This window comes from Arvicola amphibius, chromosome X (genome assembly GCF_903992535.2).
Source record: "Arvicola amphibius chromosome X, mArvAmp1.2, whole genome shotgun sequence".
Taxonomy (NCBI): domain Eukaryota; kingdom Metazoa; phylum Chordata; class Mammalia; order Rodentia; family Cricetidae; genus Arvicola; species Arvicola amphibius.
The window spans coordinates 92,020,236-92,039,855 of NC_052065.1; the positions used below are offsets into that span (position 1 = coordinate 92,020,236).

Here is a 19,620-nt window from a genome sequence, read left to right on the forward strand (position 1 = left end):
CAGCACCAATCAACAGAAGAAAAAGAGTCCTAAGGAAGCTATAATATATATTTAAAGGACCTGGTGCAGACCCATGTAGACCCTGTGCTTGCTGCTTTGGTCTCTGTAAGCTTCGTTCACTTGATTTAGAGGGCCTTCTTCTCCTGGTGTCTTCCATCCCCTCTGGTTCCCATACCTTATTCTGTCTCCTCTTCCACAGGGTTCCCTGAGCTCTGAGGGAAGGACACTCCCAGCCTGCTTTCTTATAGACCCCAGGACCACCAGCCCAGAGATGACAGCACCCACAATGAGCTGGGCCAACTTGCATCAATCACTAATTAAGAAAAATTTAATTTATTTTTACAGTAATGTTTTTATTATTAAAATAATCTCCAAAAGTTAAGAAAAGAATTACTCATTTTATTTTATGTGTGCTCTCTCTGCATGCATGTATTTGGCTGTGTGTGAGCTTGCTATCCATGGAGGCCAGAAGAGGGCATTGGATCCCCTGGGACTTGAGTTATAGTCGGTTGTAAACCTCCGAGTGGGAATCCAACCCAGATCCTGTGCACGAGCAACAACTGCTCTTTTTTTTTAAAGATTTATTTATTTATTATGTATACAACATTCTGCCTCCATGTATGCCCGCCTACCAGAAGAGGACGCCAGATCTCATTACAGATGGTTGTGAGCCACCATGTGGTTGCTGGGAATTGAACTCAGGACCTTTGGAAGAGCAGGCGGTGCTCTTAACCACTGAGGCACCTCTCCAGCCCAAGTTAAGAAAAGAAAAAAAGAAAGAAAATGCCATACAGCTTGACTGCAGCCTCATCTTATGGAGACATTTTGTTAATTGAGATTCCTGTCTCTCCAATGACTTTAGCTTGTATCGTTGATATAAACCTATCCAGCACCACCATGTAAAAAATAAAGGGTGCAGTAGTATGTGTTTGTAATCCTAGTGTCAGGAAGACTGAGACAGGCCCATCTCTGAGGCTCATTGACCACCTAGGTTAGCCTGCAAGGCACGTTCCAAACATTGTCTCAAATAAAAAGGTGGTTAGTACCCATGGAATGACAGCTGAGGTTGACTGATGGCTTCCACATGTAAGAGTACACATGTACAGGCATACACACACACACACACACACACACACACACACACACACAAATCATAAACTCCCTCAATGCAGAACTAACATCCAACAAACCAACCACTACCACCAACAACAAAACCTAGGCCTTTTGATTATCTCTCCTTTAAAATAACTTCAATGGAAACCACCAAATTTGTTATTTTCTGCTACTTTTGCTGTGTATTTTGTGAGCTTCTTCATGTCTGAATCCCATCCCCAGGTTTTTCATATTTTTGATCTGTTCAATCCTGGTTTCTTTCTAGGACTTTCACATAAGTGGCTTCATCTCTTTGCCTATTTTCCTGCCCTCAGAAATGCTGCAGCTCTATCTCTTCATCATCCATTACAAATCTTGATCTTCAAAAACATTGCTCTGATATGACTGTTGCATATTGCACATGTATCGAAATAACACATGGTACCTCATACATATGTACAATTATTTGTATCAGTCAATTAAATAATATCCTATTCGTATCCTCTCAGAATCCCCATCTCCTGCCAGGTAGACTTCAATGGAACTCAAGTAACAATGATAATTAGGTATCACTAGCGTATCTCTACCTACAGGCCACATTGCCCTTTTTGTATTCATTGTTGTCTGTGACACCTAACGAAGCCTGTAACAATCCTGTATTACTTAGTATTAACCTCTGTGCTGTGTGTATTTGTCTTGTTTTCTTGACAAGAACGTAAGCTTGGGAAGCAGGACTGTATGCTGACTAAATAGTTTCCTGTTTCTTTCTGGGTACCAAGAGATCTTAGAATATAATGGGGAATTGCATGAGCTTTGGATCAGTCACACCAGGACCTAAGTCCTTGTTCCACCAATGGCAAGCTATGTGAACGCTGCAAATAAAAGACTTAACAAGGTCGCTGTCATCTAGTAGGGTGTTATCACTGGGTAGCCTGTAATATATCTCAGATACCCTTAACCAACTTGTACATTTGTAAAATGTTTCAATATTTTCATTTCAGTCTCAGCACTTCCAGTTTTTAAGATGCTTTTGGATGAGGTATGGCATTTTCAGAGCGTATTAGATTTAACTGATTAAAACATCAGCGCCCTGCGCTCATACATTAGAATGTGATTCTTCATAGTTTGACTTCTCCTAAATGGAAACAATGGGGGGGGGTCTAGGATGCCGTTGTGTTAAATATAGATGTGTGTGCACGCGCATGTGTGTTATCCACATGGGTTCTGTGCAGCTACTCATACGTATGATTTTTTTTCCAAAGCAGACTTTATGGCATGTGTTTGTACAATGTGTCAATACAAATGACTTAGGAGTAGGCTTCCCCAAACACTTTAATGTACACAGCCAGTTGAGTCACGCTATCAGTTAACATGGAGTTCCTGGTACTAACCCTTTCCAGCCTCTCTACTATCGCTAGGTAAGCAATCTCGGACTACTCAATGGAAGCTGACTCACAGTTACTGTTAAAACATGATTTGCCAAAGAACTTCCTGCATAGTTCTTCCCTTTAGGACAGGAAACAAGTAGTTCCCCAATTCAGCAGGACAGGAACCTTCATGGCCCTCTTTAAATATATACCCAAAGTGGTCCTGCTTCATAGCACAAATAAGCAATTTTCTAGAAGATTCTGGAAGATTCTCAGTCAGATACCCAGAGTGTACACTTGAGAACTGCTAGTTTGTATTAGGTTCATTGCTGACAGGAATTCCAGGCCTTGTACGTGTGCATAGTAGGGCAAGAGTGACTCTCCGTGTGTAACAGCATTACAAGATTCACTGGAGAGTTTGATTTGTTGGAGTTCTTGCCCTGAAACTTCCCATTTTGTTGTTGATACAATCATAAAAAAATACGTCTTTTTATTGTTTGCAAGGCAAACCAGTGTCGACCTGTTGTTATTGTTGGGCCTGATTATGTTAAAAATAAATATAATACAACAAATGTATCTAGATGAGTATTATCCTTCAAAATACTGAGCTTGAGATACCATGAGTATGAAAAATAGAATTCACCGTACCGCTTTTAAGCATTTGGTACGTGCCAATATCCAACCAGGTCCTTAAAGCCATAGCGATTTAACCACAACTTAGTTGTTCCAGAGCCAGCTGACTTTGGAAGTCCTGGCTCTGGCATTTATATGCTCCTTGAAACACCTTCTTTGGAGCCATTCAGCAGAAACATGATGTGTAGGCTCTAAGCACTGACAATATTATGCCTATTCATATGTAATTAAAACTTAAAATACAAGCCATAAACATACATTTGAAAAGTCCCGTAAACTCCATTTTCTTCATGATAACTGTTTTGGTGAACAAACCCTACAATGTGAAAAGCTTTAGCCAAGGATGTCTCACGCTCATTTTCTTGTTTCTGTGGATCTTTGTCTCGGATTCACGGGTAGCTTCCATAAGAATGGCATAGATCACTTTTGGAAACCTCAGATTGCCTCTGAGTCAGCTCTCAACCCAATCAAAGTAACAGATTCTACTGCAATCACACCTAATTTCTTAACTACAGACCAGCACTACTTAAATGATCACTTGCCTTATAAATGAGACTTGGTGTCAAGTGACTTAGTGTCTCCAAAGAGCAAGTCTCACTCACGGGCTAATGTTTGGACACTACCTGGAGCATTAGAATATTTAAAATTGCTCTACTGTATCTTACATTCCAGAAGAAAAAAATTTCAAGTGGATTGCATGTTTTTCCACTAAGTGGTTCTTATACATTAGCTACATGTCAGGCACTGTTTTAAGCCCTCAGAATAAATAGCAAACAAAATCTGTGAATTCTTATCGTTTTGAATCATACACTCTTGCTGAGTAAACTAGTACAGTATCCCCTTCTTGTTAATAGAATATATGTTCTGAGACCCCTGGTGAGGTGTGTGTGTGTATGTATATGTATAAGTATATGTGGGCTGGAGAGATGGCTCAGAGGTTAAGAGCATTGCCTGCTCTTCCAAAGGTCCTGAGTTCGATTCCCAGCAACCACATGGTGGCTCACAACCATCTCTAATGGGGTCTGGTGCCCTCTTCTGGCCTGCAGGCATACACACAGACAGAATATTGTATACATAATAGATAAATAAGTAAATAAATAAATAAATATTTTTTTAAAAAGTATATGTATATTTATAGTGTGTGTAGGAGAAAGCAGAATATATACATTTATGTAATATATGTATTCGTGTGTATATGTATACATACATACAGGATATATATGCACATATGTGTGTATGTAAGAATATATACATATATATTCTGCTTTCTCCTATACATGCATGACTAAAGCATAGTTTAATTTATAAAATAAGCTCATTAAGGGATTGATTTAAAGCAACAGTTACAATAGAATAATTGGAATATAATGAAAGGTATTTAAAGCGAGTTTTTTATTTCTAGAATTTAATATTTAGTGCTTTTGAGAAACGGTTGACCCTGAGTTACTGAAATCATGGGGGGAAACATAGATGAGGGGAGAGTGTTGTATGTTAGAACAAGTGAAAAGGTCGAGGGTGATTGGAAGTCTGGGGAGAGGTCAAAATTGAAAATTGTGTAAACAGCTTGTAATCCAACACTTAGAAGACCCTTAGATGCAGAAGGATCATTGAAGGTTTGAGGCCAGTCTGGTCTACACAGTGAGTTTCATGTCAGCTAGGGCTACATAGCAAAACCCTGTCTTTTAAAACAGGGAGGAAAAATGGACACGTTGGTAAAAAACGGTTTAGCAGAGACTAGAAGATAGCAAAGGAATTGTCTCTGTTCATATCTGAGAGGAAATATTCAAATGTAGTTGAACCCCCCCCCCAGAAGGAACATTCTAAAAAGTAGGAACTTGCCTTATGGGGTGGCGACTCACTAAGCAGAGAGCAGTGTGGCTGGCGCAGAGGAGTGAGAGGTAGGTATGGCAGGCGAGGTCACAGAGGTGATGGTGTCGGGGAAACATAGATTTCAGAGTCTTTAAAATGCTCCAGTTTTTTTTTTACAAAATTTTTAAGCGATCTTAATATTGTTTTATTTAATCCAATGTCTTCCATAGGTTATTTCAACATGGACTCTGGTGTGTGTGCTGTGCTACAACATACCCCAATGCAAACTACCACTTGAAGAATGGTTGAGAGTGGTTCTCAGCATTAACCTTGAGCATACACATGCACACAGACACGTATGTCACATATATGCCTACACACGTGAAAAATGGAAAAAGATTTTTAAAAAATTCCGAGCCAACGTCCAGGAGTTTACAATCCATAGCTCTGAGAGAAACAGAGAGAGCAGTAGGATTGATTTTAGCTTGGAGCCTATTTTGCTCTATCAGCAACCTAGAACATGTTGACCGAGGCGCAGAGGTACACATGAAAGCATAGGACAGTATCCCGTTTTAACTGTGGTAACAGTGCAGATGAACGAAATGCAAGTTTGTAGTCTACCAGTGTCCTTCCATTCAGCAATCCTTCACTACAGATACAATTATAAAACCTATAGGAACCCAACTGTTAAAAATAGCCATATGAATGGGCAAAATCTAAGTAAAGGATATTCCTTGCACCATTGTATGTAATAGCAAAACAAGGAAATGATTTATTCTAGTATTAATTTTCTATTTGTATAGAAGAAAGAATCATGCATATTCTATGAAATATTATGTAGTCTTTAAAACAAATAGGGCAGATCTGTAGATATAATTGGGCATAAACACTAAAAATGCTTTTTATGCAGGAAAATCAAGTTATAGAATAATATGCATAACATGATCAATTTTCCGTTAAAAAAATCATTGTGTGTCTCTTGAGAGGATCTTGTTTCTAGGTTTTTCTTGTTCATTTGTTTGTTTGAGACAGGGCCTCAGACTCTTGCCCAGGTTATCCTTGAACTCACAGAAATCTCCCTACCCTCAGATTCCCATGTAGTGGATTACAGGCATGAGCTTCCACACCCAGGTTCATTGTGTGTTTCTGTATGTAATTGTATAGAAAAAGCTCTGAGGTACATGCCGGCAGCCTGTTGCTTGTGGGCATGAGGATGTACTGAGGACAGAGGACTAGAGATGGCATTTTCTTTTGTACACTTCTGGTTTTGCTTAAATCCCTTTGCGTTCTAAATGAACTGCTTTTATTGTTTTTTTTTCAAGTTAAAAATGAGGGAGTAATCCGATGCCACGCATTTCTGAAAGTTCCCAGGAAAGAACTCTGAAGGCAGTAGCATATTTGTTGCAACATAATCAGTGTGCCACTGTGCAGTGTGATGGGAACAGCGTCAAATGTGCGCTGTGTGTCCTTGGGGAAAAATACAAAGTTTTTGGGCTTCGGTTTTCTGAAAATAGAGATAATACCTGCCCTACTTATTTTATCTCTAGTCATGGGAAGAAAATGGAAAAGCAGTTTAAAAATTATAAAGCCCTCCAAAAATGTGAAGACTAGTATTTCATGTGCCAGTTAATGCCCCACTTCTTTTGAGCAGTGGTCAAGCAACATAAACCTTCAGTTTCAAAGAGAGAATTTGCATGATTTCCTAGAGTTTAATGGAAGGAACCCCTGGGTTTTATATGACCACAGTATAGACATTTTCCTTAAATGTTCCCGAGTGTTTTGTGGGAAATATCCTGTTACAAATAGGTGTTGGCAAAACCCTCAAATTGTTTACTCCATTAATCATAGAGCCAACTAGTTCAGCCATGCTGCATTAGCCAACGTGCTTTTCCATGTTCAGGGTCTAGGGCTCTTACGTGGGTGGGTGTAGATAACCAGGTTTGTCTGCATCTGTTGCAGTTTACCCTGTCCATCTCATGTAATTGCCAATAATGATCTTTTCTTTTTTTTTTTTTTTTTTTTTTTTTTTGGTTTTTCGAGACAGGGTTTCTCTGTAGCTTTGGAGCCTGTCCTAGAACTAGCTCTTGTAGACCAGGCTGATCTCAAACTCATTAAGATTCTCCTGCCTGTGCCTCCCAAGTGCAGGGATTAAAGGCGTGCGCCACCACCGCCCGGCTCAATAATACTCTTTTCGTTCCCCAAAGTTTTCTAGTCATAACGATCAATGTCTTAGGGTTTCTATTGCGGTGATAACATAAGACAACCAAAAACAACTTGAGGAAAGTGATCTTTGGTTTACATATCCCAGGGCACAGTCCGTTGGAGGAAGCCAAAGCGGTAATTCAAGAAAGGACCTGAAGCAAAAACAATGGAGAGATGCTGCTTAGTGTCCTGCTTTCCCTGTCTTGCTCAGTTTGCTTTCTTATACAACCCAGGACTACAGTGGTCTGGACACACCCCACACCAATCGTTTAATCAAGAAAGCGTCATGTAGACTTGCCTACAGGCCGGTTATTGAGGCATTTTCTCGGCTGAGATTCCTTTTGCCAGATATGTCTAGATTTTTGTCAAGTTTATAAAAATAAAACAGGCAATTGGTTATATTGAAACTCTGCTATGGTCACATATGGAACGTGGGAGGAAACATAGAAATCCCCTGGTTGAAAAAGCACCGTACCCAAAAAGGAGACTAGGTCATGAGTTTGAGAGGGAGTGGAAGGGAGAAGGGGAGTAAAGGGAGTGGAACTGATGTAAATGCAGTACTCATACAGTGAAATTCTCAACAGAGAAAGAGAAAACAGAAAATGGCCCAGTCTAAACAAGCTCTCTTTCGTTACTCACCTCCATAGAAACACCAATGTTTTCTAACTGCGAATGCTGGCTCTTTTGGAGATTTGACGGCCTTAGAAGCCAAAGCTTAACCAGGGCTCAGAAGAACTGGTGAGGGCCTCCAAAGGGCCAGCCTACGAGCTGTCCTCTAGTGCACAACTTTCCCTACACTTTTTCTCCATGTTGCACTGATTAATTCTCCTGATCGGAAACGTATCTAGAGGACAGAAGCAATTGATCATCAAACAATTAAAAAGGATTGCAAATTGTTCATTGGTTCCCTCCTGCCTTGAAGCTGGGATCTTCTTTTACAGAAAGGGCTGCTTCCTGGAGGAATACAGATAGAAAGGAGAAAGAACTTTGGAGTATTAAATATCTGCGGAGAGAATTCTCTCATACTGACAACTTAGGAACTCAGGGGACTGTGAAGGTGGGCTCGGAAGGGAAAGGAGGTAGCAAGGACAGGCAATACTGATTTGCAGAAAAATGTCTTGTGCGCAGTTCCTACCTTGAAGGGGAAAACCTGGTTTTCTCTGCCACCTGCGATTTCTTCTCTTTCTCCCCATTCTCTGTTGCTCAGTACCCCAAATTAAGCTGGTTCTCAAGGAAGGTCTGCATAGGGCTGGGAATATGACTCATCATATTGCTGCTGCAAGAATATGGATTATTGGGTACATTTTGGGACACACTCTTAAGCTATGACCTTCCCGCATAAGGCCTAATCTTTCTCCCCGAAGGAGCTCACTGTCCCTCAAAGGGCTCACTGTCACTGGATTTAGGTGAGACTCAGTTAATAAAAAGGAAACTCCAGGGAACATTTGAGTACCAATTTCCAATATTGATTGCCTCCAAACAAAATGTAAATTTATAAGCAAGGGCACCCAGAGGAGGGTTGACATGTACATTTATTTACAAAGTCTAAGCATATGCTTAGACAGCAAAATGAGGGAATGGAAAATTTGGAGGAATGGAAGTCCTTAAGGTTTGGCATCAGACATAGGTGTGGATAGGGAAAGGTTTAGAAGGAGGAGTCAGTTCTGATGAACATGAAATGGTTTTCTGAAGAGGGAGGAATTCACTTAGCTGAAGAAAGATAGAGGTAAATCATTTTTTTTCTAAATTAAAGTTCATAAAACATGTCATTTGAAACGGGCGTTTTTCATCTGACTAAACACTTTGAGCAATAAATCTCTACGGCATTTACTGTGGCTAAAGTTGAGATGTCATGAGGATCAGATCATAAGAAGCTGGGAATCCAGATGAAGGACTCTAGGCGTGCTGGCAGTCCGTGGAGAGTGTTACTGAAAATGCCTTACTAGAGTTGGGGCCTTAGCCCAAGACTGGGATACAGGATGAAGGAGAAGTCCAGAGGAGCCTTCACGAGGCAGCTGCTGTAGGCTAGATCCCAATGGATGCAGTAGGTCAGAAAAGGGACAGATCTGAGAGTCGTTATAGAGATGGAAGCAGGACTAGGTTTCTCAGAGTAACTTAAGCATCAGAAGAACTCTATCTTAAAACAAGCTCACCTTCTCCCATGCCCACCTACTGAACCCCTAAATTCCAAACAAACCCCGTAGCATCTAGAAAGTAACTTAATTCTGCAAAAACGCAGACTCACCTAATGGCAGACTTGGAGCATCTATATATTCCCCTGATTTTGCACATTAAGTTAGCATCGTTTCTAACTTGGGAGACATAAGAATGGAATTTTACTTCCACTTTTGATAGATGGTGATCCTTAAAAAAAGCGATGTGCCTAGAATTTGTTCCCATAGGAATGAACATGTTTTTACTTCACAGTCTCTGGGTCCTTTCTCCAAACCTCAAATCCCCAGGGAAGCCTATATCACCGATTGACTAACCTAGTTTATGAAAGGTGCTTGGTGGGTTAATGCTCTAAGACTTTCGTGGAACTATGTGAAATTAATTAGCCTTGTCAAATTTTATTTGCATAACTTCTCTCCAACCATATCTTCATGGACCTATTTAAAATTAATTAACCTTGTCAAATTTTATTTGCATACGTTCTCTTACAACTGTATCGTCGCTCCTCCAAGTACAAGTTTTTAATAAGCTTGATTTTAAACAATGCGAGCTAAGAGAATCTGTACAAAGAGCTGGAAGAATTTAAATCCATGAGTTTATTATTAACACAGTAGCAAATATATCAAGGGAACACACCCGGGGAAAAGTGTTTCAAATAAACACAGATCTGCTGGGAGAGAGGTCTGTACCCAATAAGCAAGCTGGAAGAGGCCTATTTGCTTGGTGATGCCCAGCAGATAAGCCGGGCAAACCTCGGTGTGATTGAAGAAGCCAGTTTCAAACTCAGCCTAGTTCAGGCAAACTCCTGACGGGCACCTGCTGCTCCCAGCAATTCTCAGGATGATGGTGTTCGCATTTTGGAAGGTCTTTCTGATACTAAACTGCCTTGCAGGTAAGGAATGGATCTTCCAATTATCGATAGCATCTGGAAGTCGAATTTCTCTTTAGACTAAAATTGCAAATTTTTACAGAAATCTTCCTCTCCCAGACTTCCAAGAGACTGTGATTTGTGTGTTGTTTTTCTTTTTTCAGAACTTTTGTTTAGCAAATATGTTCCGTGTTGATGATTGGGAGGTCAGTCTGCAGTAAAATTGGCTTACACAGCTTCTGAAATACGTTTTTTAGTTTGTTTTCCCAATTTCTTTATTTAGGTTGAAAGGTGAACAAGGGAAATTACTCAGAAAGCAAAGTTGTGCTTAAAGATAAGATTTCTGTTTTAGCTCAGTGTTTCCCCAGAGTTCACCATGATTCACTCACTTTGCCACAGCAAGCAGAGCCGGGGCTCAGGACTGTGTGAGCATATTTGTCTCAGAGATGAGAGAGACTCATAGAGCGCTTGGTTAGCAAAGATTTCCTCCAAAGTGTGGTTTTCAAGTTGTAGGAATGCATTGCAGAAATTACAATATGGTTGATTTTAGAGATTTGAGCAGAACAAAACCATTTTAGAGACTCAAAGTGTTTTGTTTGTTAAGCCCAGGAGAGGTAATTAATTTGGAAAGTCCCTTGGCTGAGGTTTTAAAGCGAACGCCATGTGTATTTTCAATCTGTTCTGATGGTAAGTTAAGTTTATAGTAGCTACAATAATGTTTATCAAACATTATTTTTAAGTCATGAGTAATGTTAGTCTGTCATTAGCTTACAATTTTATAAGCATATTTAGTGATACGAAAAGCCTGCTCAGGATAAAATATGTGAAGAGTCAAAACACACAAACATTAATTATAATAAATTAAAAGAAGGAAATATAATCGTGGTTACTTCTGGGTTATATAATTAAAGATTTTGATTTTATTTTCCTGATTTTTTATGATTAGGAAAAATACTAATTCTAATATTGTCTTCTGGTTAGTAGTAAATCTTTAAATATCCATTCTTAAATGTTTAAACAAAGATGTTATATGGAGTCAAAGTCACCGGAAAGCAATTTTGAATTTATTTCATGATCTTTCCTGGCCATAGAGCCTGAAACGTGTTACTTACTTACTTTACCTTAGAGTTTTGTTTCTGTTTATTAGATGTGGTAAATCTCTGTCATTCCCTTCAATTTTTAGCTAGTTTGGTCAAACCATAGGTTTTCTGCACCAACCCTAAATGAGCACACCTTTTAATTCTTTATGTAAAGCCTTACCCTGTTCTATATTAGACATAGGATCATAATAGGTACGTGAACGACTTGTATTATAAATATATGCATGTAAATCTATAATTTTACTGATGATAAATATAATCTTACCACTCAGATTTGAGTAAATTATCTATTTCTCTTTATAAGAATGACTATTGCATTCAAATGGAGCCTATGCCTTGTACCTCATTTTTTATTATTTAAACAATGATTTAGCATGATGCTTGGATCTTGTTTGTAACTTTCAGTAGATGGCCCAATCAGAGCGAGCCATAAACACCTGGGTATTTTTTTTCTTAATTAGTGGTGTGGTTTTGTTGTCATTGTATGACATATGCAGTGTTTTAGCTGGCCCAAAGCAAAATCGGATAACACAGCAGGTGACATGGAAATGGAGTATAATATAATACCATCCACTGTAGTTGCATTCATGTGAACGTCAGACAAAAGAAGATTTAGGTAATCTATATGTGTTATTCATGGAGATCCAAGTCACTCCACTGTCCTGAGCTATCAGTTGATGGTATGGCTGTAGGAAAACTGATAATGTCTCTCTAAAAGTACAGCTTCATGCTCGACCTGCGTTTGTTTCGTAGAGAGGCTCTTTTTTTTTTTTTTTTGTATCAAGCCTGTTGCATAGTAAACATGTTGTAAGAAAAATTCGCTACCCCCAAACCCAAACATCTGGAAATGATTTTCCTAGTCACATTTAAAATCAAATTTCTACACAGCTAATCAGGAAGACGTTATTTTAATCAAAATACTTTCAGCGATGTCTGAGGTCTTACTTTAATTTCCATTTCAGCAAAACTAATTTTAGTTAAAACTTCCTTCTGCAAAACTTGATGCAGATCGTTTTAGCTCCATGTGACACGTAATTGTCACCTGGTGGAACGATATATCACTCTTGCTTTCATCTAATGGAGGTATGCATTCAAAAGAAGTAATATATTTGAATGTTGGTTTTGAAATCAAACGCAAAAATTGTATGATCCTTTGGTTATATTAGTCTGCAACTAAAAAAATGAAGCGACTTTACATGGAAGGGGACAGAAATGAAATCACTTGAAATGCACCTACTAAGTACAGCCAATTGGGCAGTATTTTTGCTGTGGCACGGAAGTAGCCTGCTAATCTTCCAAATAAGCAAGGACCTTGCCCACATTTTAGGCATTAAATGGGTGCATAATCATCACCAAAATAGAGCACATTTAAACTCTTTAGAATGCTGATTAATTTAAGCATACACATCTTGAAATATTTTCCTTAGATGATAAACACTTATTTTTAGAAGCAGTCATGTACATTTGAGCCACATTCGCAGTTTTGCTTTGTTTATTAATTCAATCAAGTCTTTGAGGAAGACTGTAAGTCAGGGTTTTGTTTTGTTTCAATTGGGTATTAGTCTTTAGCCTGTTACTTATTTGCATTCGGTTAATGTGGGTATTTTTATCTTCTCAATTTTAAATATTGTTTTTCAATATAAAGTAAATTTAACCCAAAGAAAGAATTCTTTTTCTTCTGATATTCACAGAGCTACCTCCTGGTTAGTACTACGTTTGCCCTGTTCATTATCCACATGTGACTATCTAAATTTAAATTAATTCAAGTTAAGTAAAATTGCACCGTGACCTCATCGGTTTTCCTGGCCACATGCCACGTGAGTAGTGACTGCTGAACTGAATGGGGTGGAGCCAGACTATTTCCACATTCACCACCATCCTCGGCTTCACAGAAAGTTCTACTGGACAGTGGTGAGCTAGAGCATGATCTTAGAGGATTACATAATATGCAGTAACAGAATGCTTTCTTTTTTTTTACTATCCAGATTTTTATTTTCAATCACACTGGCCAATCCAAAGATACAAGGCTGTTTACAGAAGTGGCTTATTCTATGTACAAGACAGAAAATACAAAAGACTGATCCGAGCTAGTAAAGCACATTTGTGGGGCTCTTCAAAGGGACGTAAGAGCCAGCTGAAAGAATGGCCAAATGCCAAAAATTAGGAAATTAAAGTGCGCAAGTTAATAAATAATACTTAGATTATAACTAAAACTAGAAACTAAATGCCCGTGAAGCCACAATGATATTTTTCCTGAGTAGAGCAGAATTAATGATAATGGAAATCATTTTTGTATTCTGGGATAAGAAACACTATATCATTTTGATATATATTTATGTCTCTTATCCTAGAATATCAAAATGATTGGGCAGTTGTATTTCAGGGACTCCGTTATTATGATTGAAGTTGTTTGAATGCTCTCATCTATTTAGCTATTGCCACTCTACCCAACTAATCCCATCTTCAGGCTATTGAACATTCTTGTCATACTTAACTATATGCTTTTAAATATACTATTGATGTTAAAGAATATGTGACATGTGCATATTTCCTCTATTGATAGATTAGTGTGATGCTTTTCGAAATAGAAAAATATTGATGTTTAGAGTGTTTGTGTCACAAAGCACTGAAATATTGAATTTCCTTAAACAGATGAATTGAACAGTTGTGCCATGAAGGAAATAATTTTTTAAAGCTTTTACAACTATTTTATGTGCATGAATGTTTTACCTACATGAATGTATGTGTACCGTGTATGTTCCTGGTGCCTACGGAGTATCGAAGAGGGCGTCAGATCTGGAATGATAGGGATGCTTGTGAGTCAGCATGTAGGTGCTGACAAGGATACCGGTGTCTTCTTGAAGAGTAAGGAATGCTCTAAACTACTGATCCATCATTTCTGATGGATCATATTGTCTTGTATTAAAATATAAGAAAAATCCATTTCTGAAGGCTCATCAGAAGTGTCAGTATATGTACTTGGTTTTTAGACTCTTGTTTCTCAGTGTTTTATTTTTCTGTCATCAGATTTCTTTGGAATATTCTTGAATCATCTTCTCCATTTATATTACTGTCGCTGAAAGGCAATGTTTGTGCTAGGATCATTGAGGGATTGACTTGTCTCTCTCTGGTCTCCTGGGACCTTATACCTCTTAACTTCTGTACATGTTTCTTCTCACCCTTTAAGAGTCAGGTTGTACAAACAAGACTATTCATTAGTTCTTGATTTACACTTGGAATTTGAAACCCTTGCTTCTGTGGTGATATATATATATTTTAGTGCTCATTGGTCTGAGCAGAGATTCTTCCCATGACTTCTTTCCTAATCATAACTCCTTAAATTTCCCACCAGAGCATAATCTTCCAATGTGAAGGAATAAAAGGCGTGCTTTCTGCCTGATGCTGTTGTTAGTACCCTGATAGCCAAAATACTCCATGTTTTTATTCTTTTATCATATTTTTATTAAATCACTTTTCCATTTTACATACCAACTCCAGTTCCCCTCCCTCCCCTTCTCACACCCCCATCTCCCCTTTCCCATCCCGTATTCACTCCTCAGAAGGGGTAAGGTCTTCCTTGGGGAATCAACAAGGTCTGGTATACTAACTTGAGGCAGGACCAAGTTTTAAACTATAATTTATTTTTTCACTTTTTTGTTTGGTTGGTTGGTTTTGTTTTTGTTGTTTTTCGGGAAAAGGTTTCACTGTGTAGTCCTGCCTGTCCTGGAACTCCCTGTGTAGACCAGACTGGCCTCAAACTCTGAGATATGACTGCCACTACCTGCTAAGATTAAAGGTGTGCACCACCACCACCTGGTTTCATTTCTAAGGAAAAAAGAAGATAAAAGTGTTTCTGTCTCAGGCCTGTGAGTTTCATAGTGTCTGGGAAAACCAAGTTATCTTCTTTATTATGTTTCTTTTTCTCATTTACTTTTTTTTTTTTTTTTACAAACCCAGCGTTTTGGCGATTTGTCAAATCCTCTTCTACTAAATCATTTTCTGTATTGAATTCAGATATCCTGATTGTTTCATTGATTTCTGTAGAGCAGAGAAACCATACACCTGCCTGTGGTTCACTTTATTATAGGGACTTCTGGAGTCTGATGTCCTTAAACAACCAAACATGATACATTCAGACTGTTAAATCTCACAACCAGTGTGGAAATGATGTTCCGTTAAAATTTGGATTGATGCATGTCAAAGAGATGCAAGCCAAACTGAATGAGCTCTAGGTAGCCAGTGCCGAGACATTTAGTCTGTTATTACGGCAGGAAGCAGTCAATCACGGCACTGGAGCAGTAGCTGACAGCTTTACGTCTTGATACACAGGCAGCAGGCAGAAAGGAAGACACAAGGCCTGGCATGGGCTGTTTTTCTAAAGAAGTTTATTTGAAAAATTAAAAACAGAGCTCTAAGCTCTGTTGTTTGTTGTCATTTTATTAAGGTTGGCCAATGCCTGAAAACTATCTGTTCCTCAGAATATAAGAACTGTTTATGGTGCTGAATATGGGCAATATGAGCAATATGAGCAATAAAATGGTCTGGTGATTTTGCTTTGCCAATTGTTATCGTGAGACAATGTATAGTGTTCTTAAAAATGTCTCATGTAGGGCTGGAGAGATGGCTCAGTGGTTAAGAGCATTGCCTGCTCTTCCAAAGGTCCTGAGTTCAATTCCCAGCAACCACATGGTGGCTCATAACCATCTATAATGAGGTCTGGCACCCTCTTCTGGCCTTCAGGCATACATGCAGTCAGAATATTGTATACATAATAAATAAATATTTTTTAAAAAGTCTCATGTAAAGTTTGAAAATACTGTCTGAATTCCAATATGTAATTTCTGAGCTTTTACAATCTCAAATTATTACTGGGATATGTGTCTCTTATGAAAAATAGGAAATGTTTGAATCAGATTTGTATTGCTTATATCATTGAATTTCATTCACTACAACACTGATCTGGGCTAGAAATGGCTTTCTGTTGCTTTGACATGGCAGGCAGAGATTGGGACTCTCATTCAACATTGTCTCCCCAGTATTTAGCACAAAATTAATGTTCAACAGGTTCCAGTCAGATGGGAGGTGTCTGTAATATATCAGAACATCAATGATATTGTAACACATGCATCCCATGTGTACAAGTATTTTTCAGTTAATTTTAAATCAAGAGACAGGTCAAAATAAGAATCAGGCATTGTAGTCATCTATTTCTCTGAAGACTTTTTTCTGCATTGCTGGTGATCAAAATCAGGGCTTTGCACATGCTAGCCAAGTACCTTGATCCATATTTTCAGCCCTGAAGACTTTTTTAATGTATAACTTCATCCTCAATTTCCTTTCCTCTACTTTGAATTATTTTAAGAAAAATTAGATTATTTGTCTTCCCAAGAAACTCAATTGGAAATTATAGAACTAAAAAAATACAATAATAAAAATAAGAAAGATGCTGGCAGACTCAGAAGTACAGCAGAGATGACAGGAAATAGAATCTGTATCTGGTGAAACTATTGTTCAAGAATTAAGGGAAAATAATCATGAGATTCTCAGTCAAAGGGGGAAAATATCTTCACCTAGCAGGCATACCCTTGAAGAATGGCTCAAGGAATTACTTCTGAAATACAGAAGATGGTAAAAAAATATCTTAAAGCATTATGGAGACAAAAGGAACAAAAGGAATGGCAAAAATATGAATATGCGTGTGTGTGTGTGTCTGCTTTAACTCATAAATGCTGTGTGTCATATGTGATAATTGAAACAAAAGCTACAGCGCTCTCTTATACCATTATCGTGGACTTGAGACAATGACATTTAAATATTGAGAAGGTAAGTGGCCCTAAATGTAAGTGAAATTTACACATATCACTCCAACTAGTAAAATATTGACACCAGTAGATTGCTATGTGTTGCTTTTATTGGTTAATAAATAAAGAAACTATCTTGGCCTATAGTAAGGTAGAACTTATATAGGCGAGGAAAACTAAGCTGAATGCTGGGAGAAAAGAGATGAAGTCGGAGAGAAGCCATGGAGCCACCACCAGAAACAGACATGCCAAAACTTTGCTGGTAAACCACTGCCACTTGGAAATACATGGATTAATGAAAATGGATTAAATTAATATGTAAGAGTCAGCCAATAAGGAGCTAGAGCTAATGGGCCAAGCAGTGATTTAATTAATGCAGTCTCTGTGTGGTTATTTCGGGAGTCTGGGCAGCTGGGAAACGAACAAGTGGCCTTACTACAACAAATTGCTGCCCATTCACATATTCATAGTGGTTTATTTAGTCTTTTATTTTGCAGTGCTGGGAATTGAACTCAGAGCCTTGTGCATGTTATGTGTATTACAGTACTTTAAATTATATCTTCTTGTATAGAGCGCACAACCCAACAATAGCATAATGGACGCTTCCCCCCAAACACCTACAGAACATGGACTAAGACAAACCACATACTGGGCCCTGAAAGCCTGAATTTAAAATAATGGAAATTGTGCACAGCATGGCATTTCAATATAATGCAAATGAACACAAACCAGTAATGAAGAGAATGAGGTTGTAGCTACTTAGTATGCCTACTTAGCATGCCCACGTCTCTGTTTTTCATCTTCAACTCCATAAAAAGTTACTGATGTTCCTCAAAGTGATTTCTTTATGTGCAATATTTCTATCTACATTTACTCTGTTAAAAATTAAAACAAAAAAATTAGGGAAATATACAACATATATTCCTTTAGTCACCAGATCAGTGACATTATTACCTGTTATGTAGATTTTGGTTCACCCCACTATATACTCATAAAAGGCTGAAAGTGTAAAAGAAAACTGACATTTTAGTACAACCTTGGATATTAACAGATCTCCCAGTAAGCCCCTCACCCCCGCCACATACAATGGTCTTAGGTATAGAACTCATCTGGAATTTTTGTAGTTTGGGACTTGAAAGCCCTAGCAAAGCCTTAGCTTCTGACTTATCTAATTTTTTTAAAAAATAAATGTTCTGTATTCAAGGACCACTGTATCATGGGAAATCTGAGTTAGTTGGTTCTCCATCCTCAAGCCATTTAGTGTTCCTGGGCAAGACCGTAAGGAGCTGTGTATAACCTGACTCGTATATGAATTGCTAGTCCAGTGTCACTACCTCACTGTCACCTAGGTTTTGATCATCTTCATGCTATAACTTGTTAGAAACTTATGAGTTAGAAAGTCTTTCCTGTGTTTATTGTCTGCCTCAGGTCTCCTGTAGGTTTCGTTCTGCTCTCTTCCCTGTCTTAGGGTCACTAGACAAGATGTTTTGTATTTTGTGATGAAAATGCCATCATAACATATGTACTACTAATTGTCTGATGATTATCTTTTCAGGTCAGGTTAGTATGGTGCAAGTGACCATCCCAGACAGTTTCGTGAATGTGACTGTTGGATCTAATGTCACTCTGCTCTGCCTCTATACCACCACTGTGACGTCCCTGGACAAGCTCACAGTCCAATGGTCTTTCTTCCACAATAAGGACATGGAGCCAATTTCTGTAAGGATTCTCTAAATTATTCCCACTAAGTAGGTTCTTTTTTAAAATTGTTGGGATGAGCATATGAAGGAACAGTGAAACATGAAGGAAGTAGTGAGAACAATGACAAAACTTGAGACACAGTTTTTAGATAGCTGTTTAGGGGAGACAGTCTATCTGAATGACTTGGTCTTTGTGTTCCCTGTTTATGTTTGTCTGTTATCTCAATTTTGAATAGTCAGCACCATATGTATCATGTATTCCAGAATAGCCACAGGCTTCCTCATATGTGAAGTAAGCAGTAGCTTTTAAAAGATATCTTCCAAAAGTCTCCCTATTATTTCCAGAAGAATCCAGTTCACATGCCAACCCCAATGGCTCTGCTAAATTTAATGACTGGGTTCTGCCTGTCAAGGGAATTCACTCATTGTTCCAGATTGCATCCTGACAATTAGAGATTCCACAGATCAGTGGAGAAGGATCATGGTAGCATTGAACCCTAGGTGATCGAGGGCAGCATGAGGTTAGAAGATAAAGAATGGGACGGGTGAGTACGGGTTTTGGGAGACGTTGCCAGAATAGGGTGTATGAGCACCTGTGGGGAAGGATGATGATTTCATAGGCAAAATGCCTATCGCTAGATTTTTCTTCATTTGACTTTGAATAGTAATTATTTTTGAAAATTATCCCAAGAGCTAAAATTGTATTACAGAGAGGTGTGTGCATCTGGGCACATGTGTATGCAAACACACATACCATTCGTACCTTTATACATCTCTTGAAGAAAAAGATCTCCAATTACCAGGTTCTCAAAATGATTCATGACCCCAAATAGAGAAGAGACAAGCACCAGTCTGGTGGGATATCAGCGGCTCCTG

At 38.5% G+C, this 19,620-nt stretch overlaps 1 protein-coding gene across 1 annotated transcript in view; it reads left to right on the forward strand.

Moving 5' to 3' along the window:
- Positions 1–19,620, forward strand: part of Vsig1 (V-set and immunoglobulin domain containing 1) — a 197,463-nt gene that overhangs the window by 155,570 nt on the left and 22,273 nt on the right. Inside the window, 1 exon segment of the mRNA XM_038317312.1 lies at positions 18,600–18,763. Coding sequence (XP_038173240.1) covers positions 18,611–18,763 — 153 coding nt within the window. The 5' untranslated portion in view covers positions 18,600–18,610.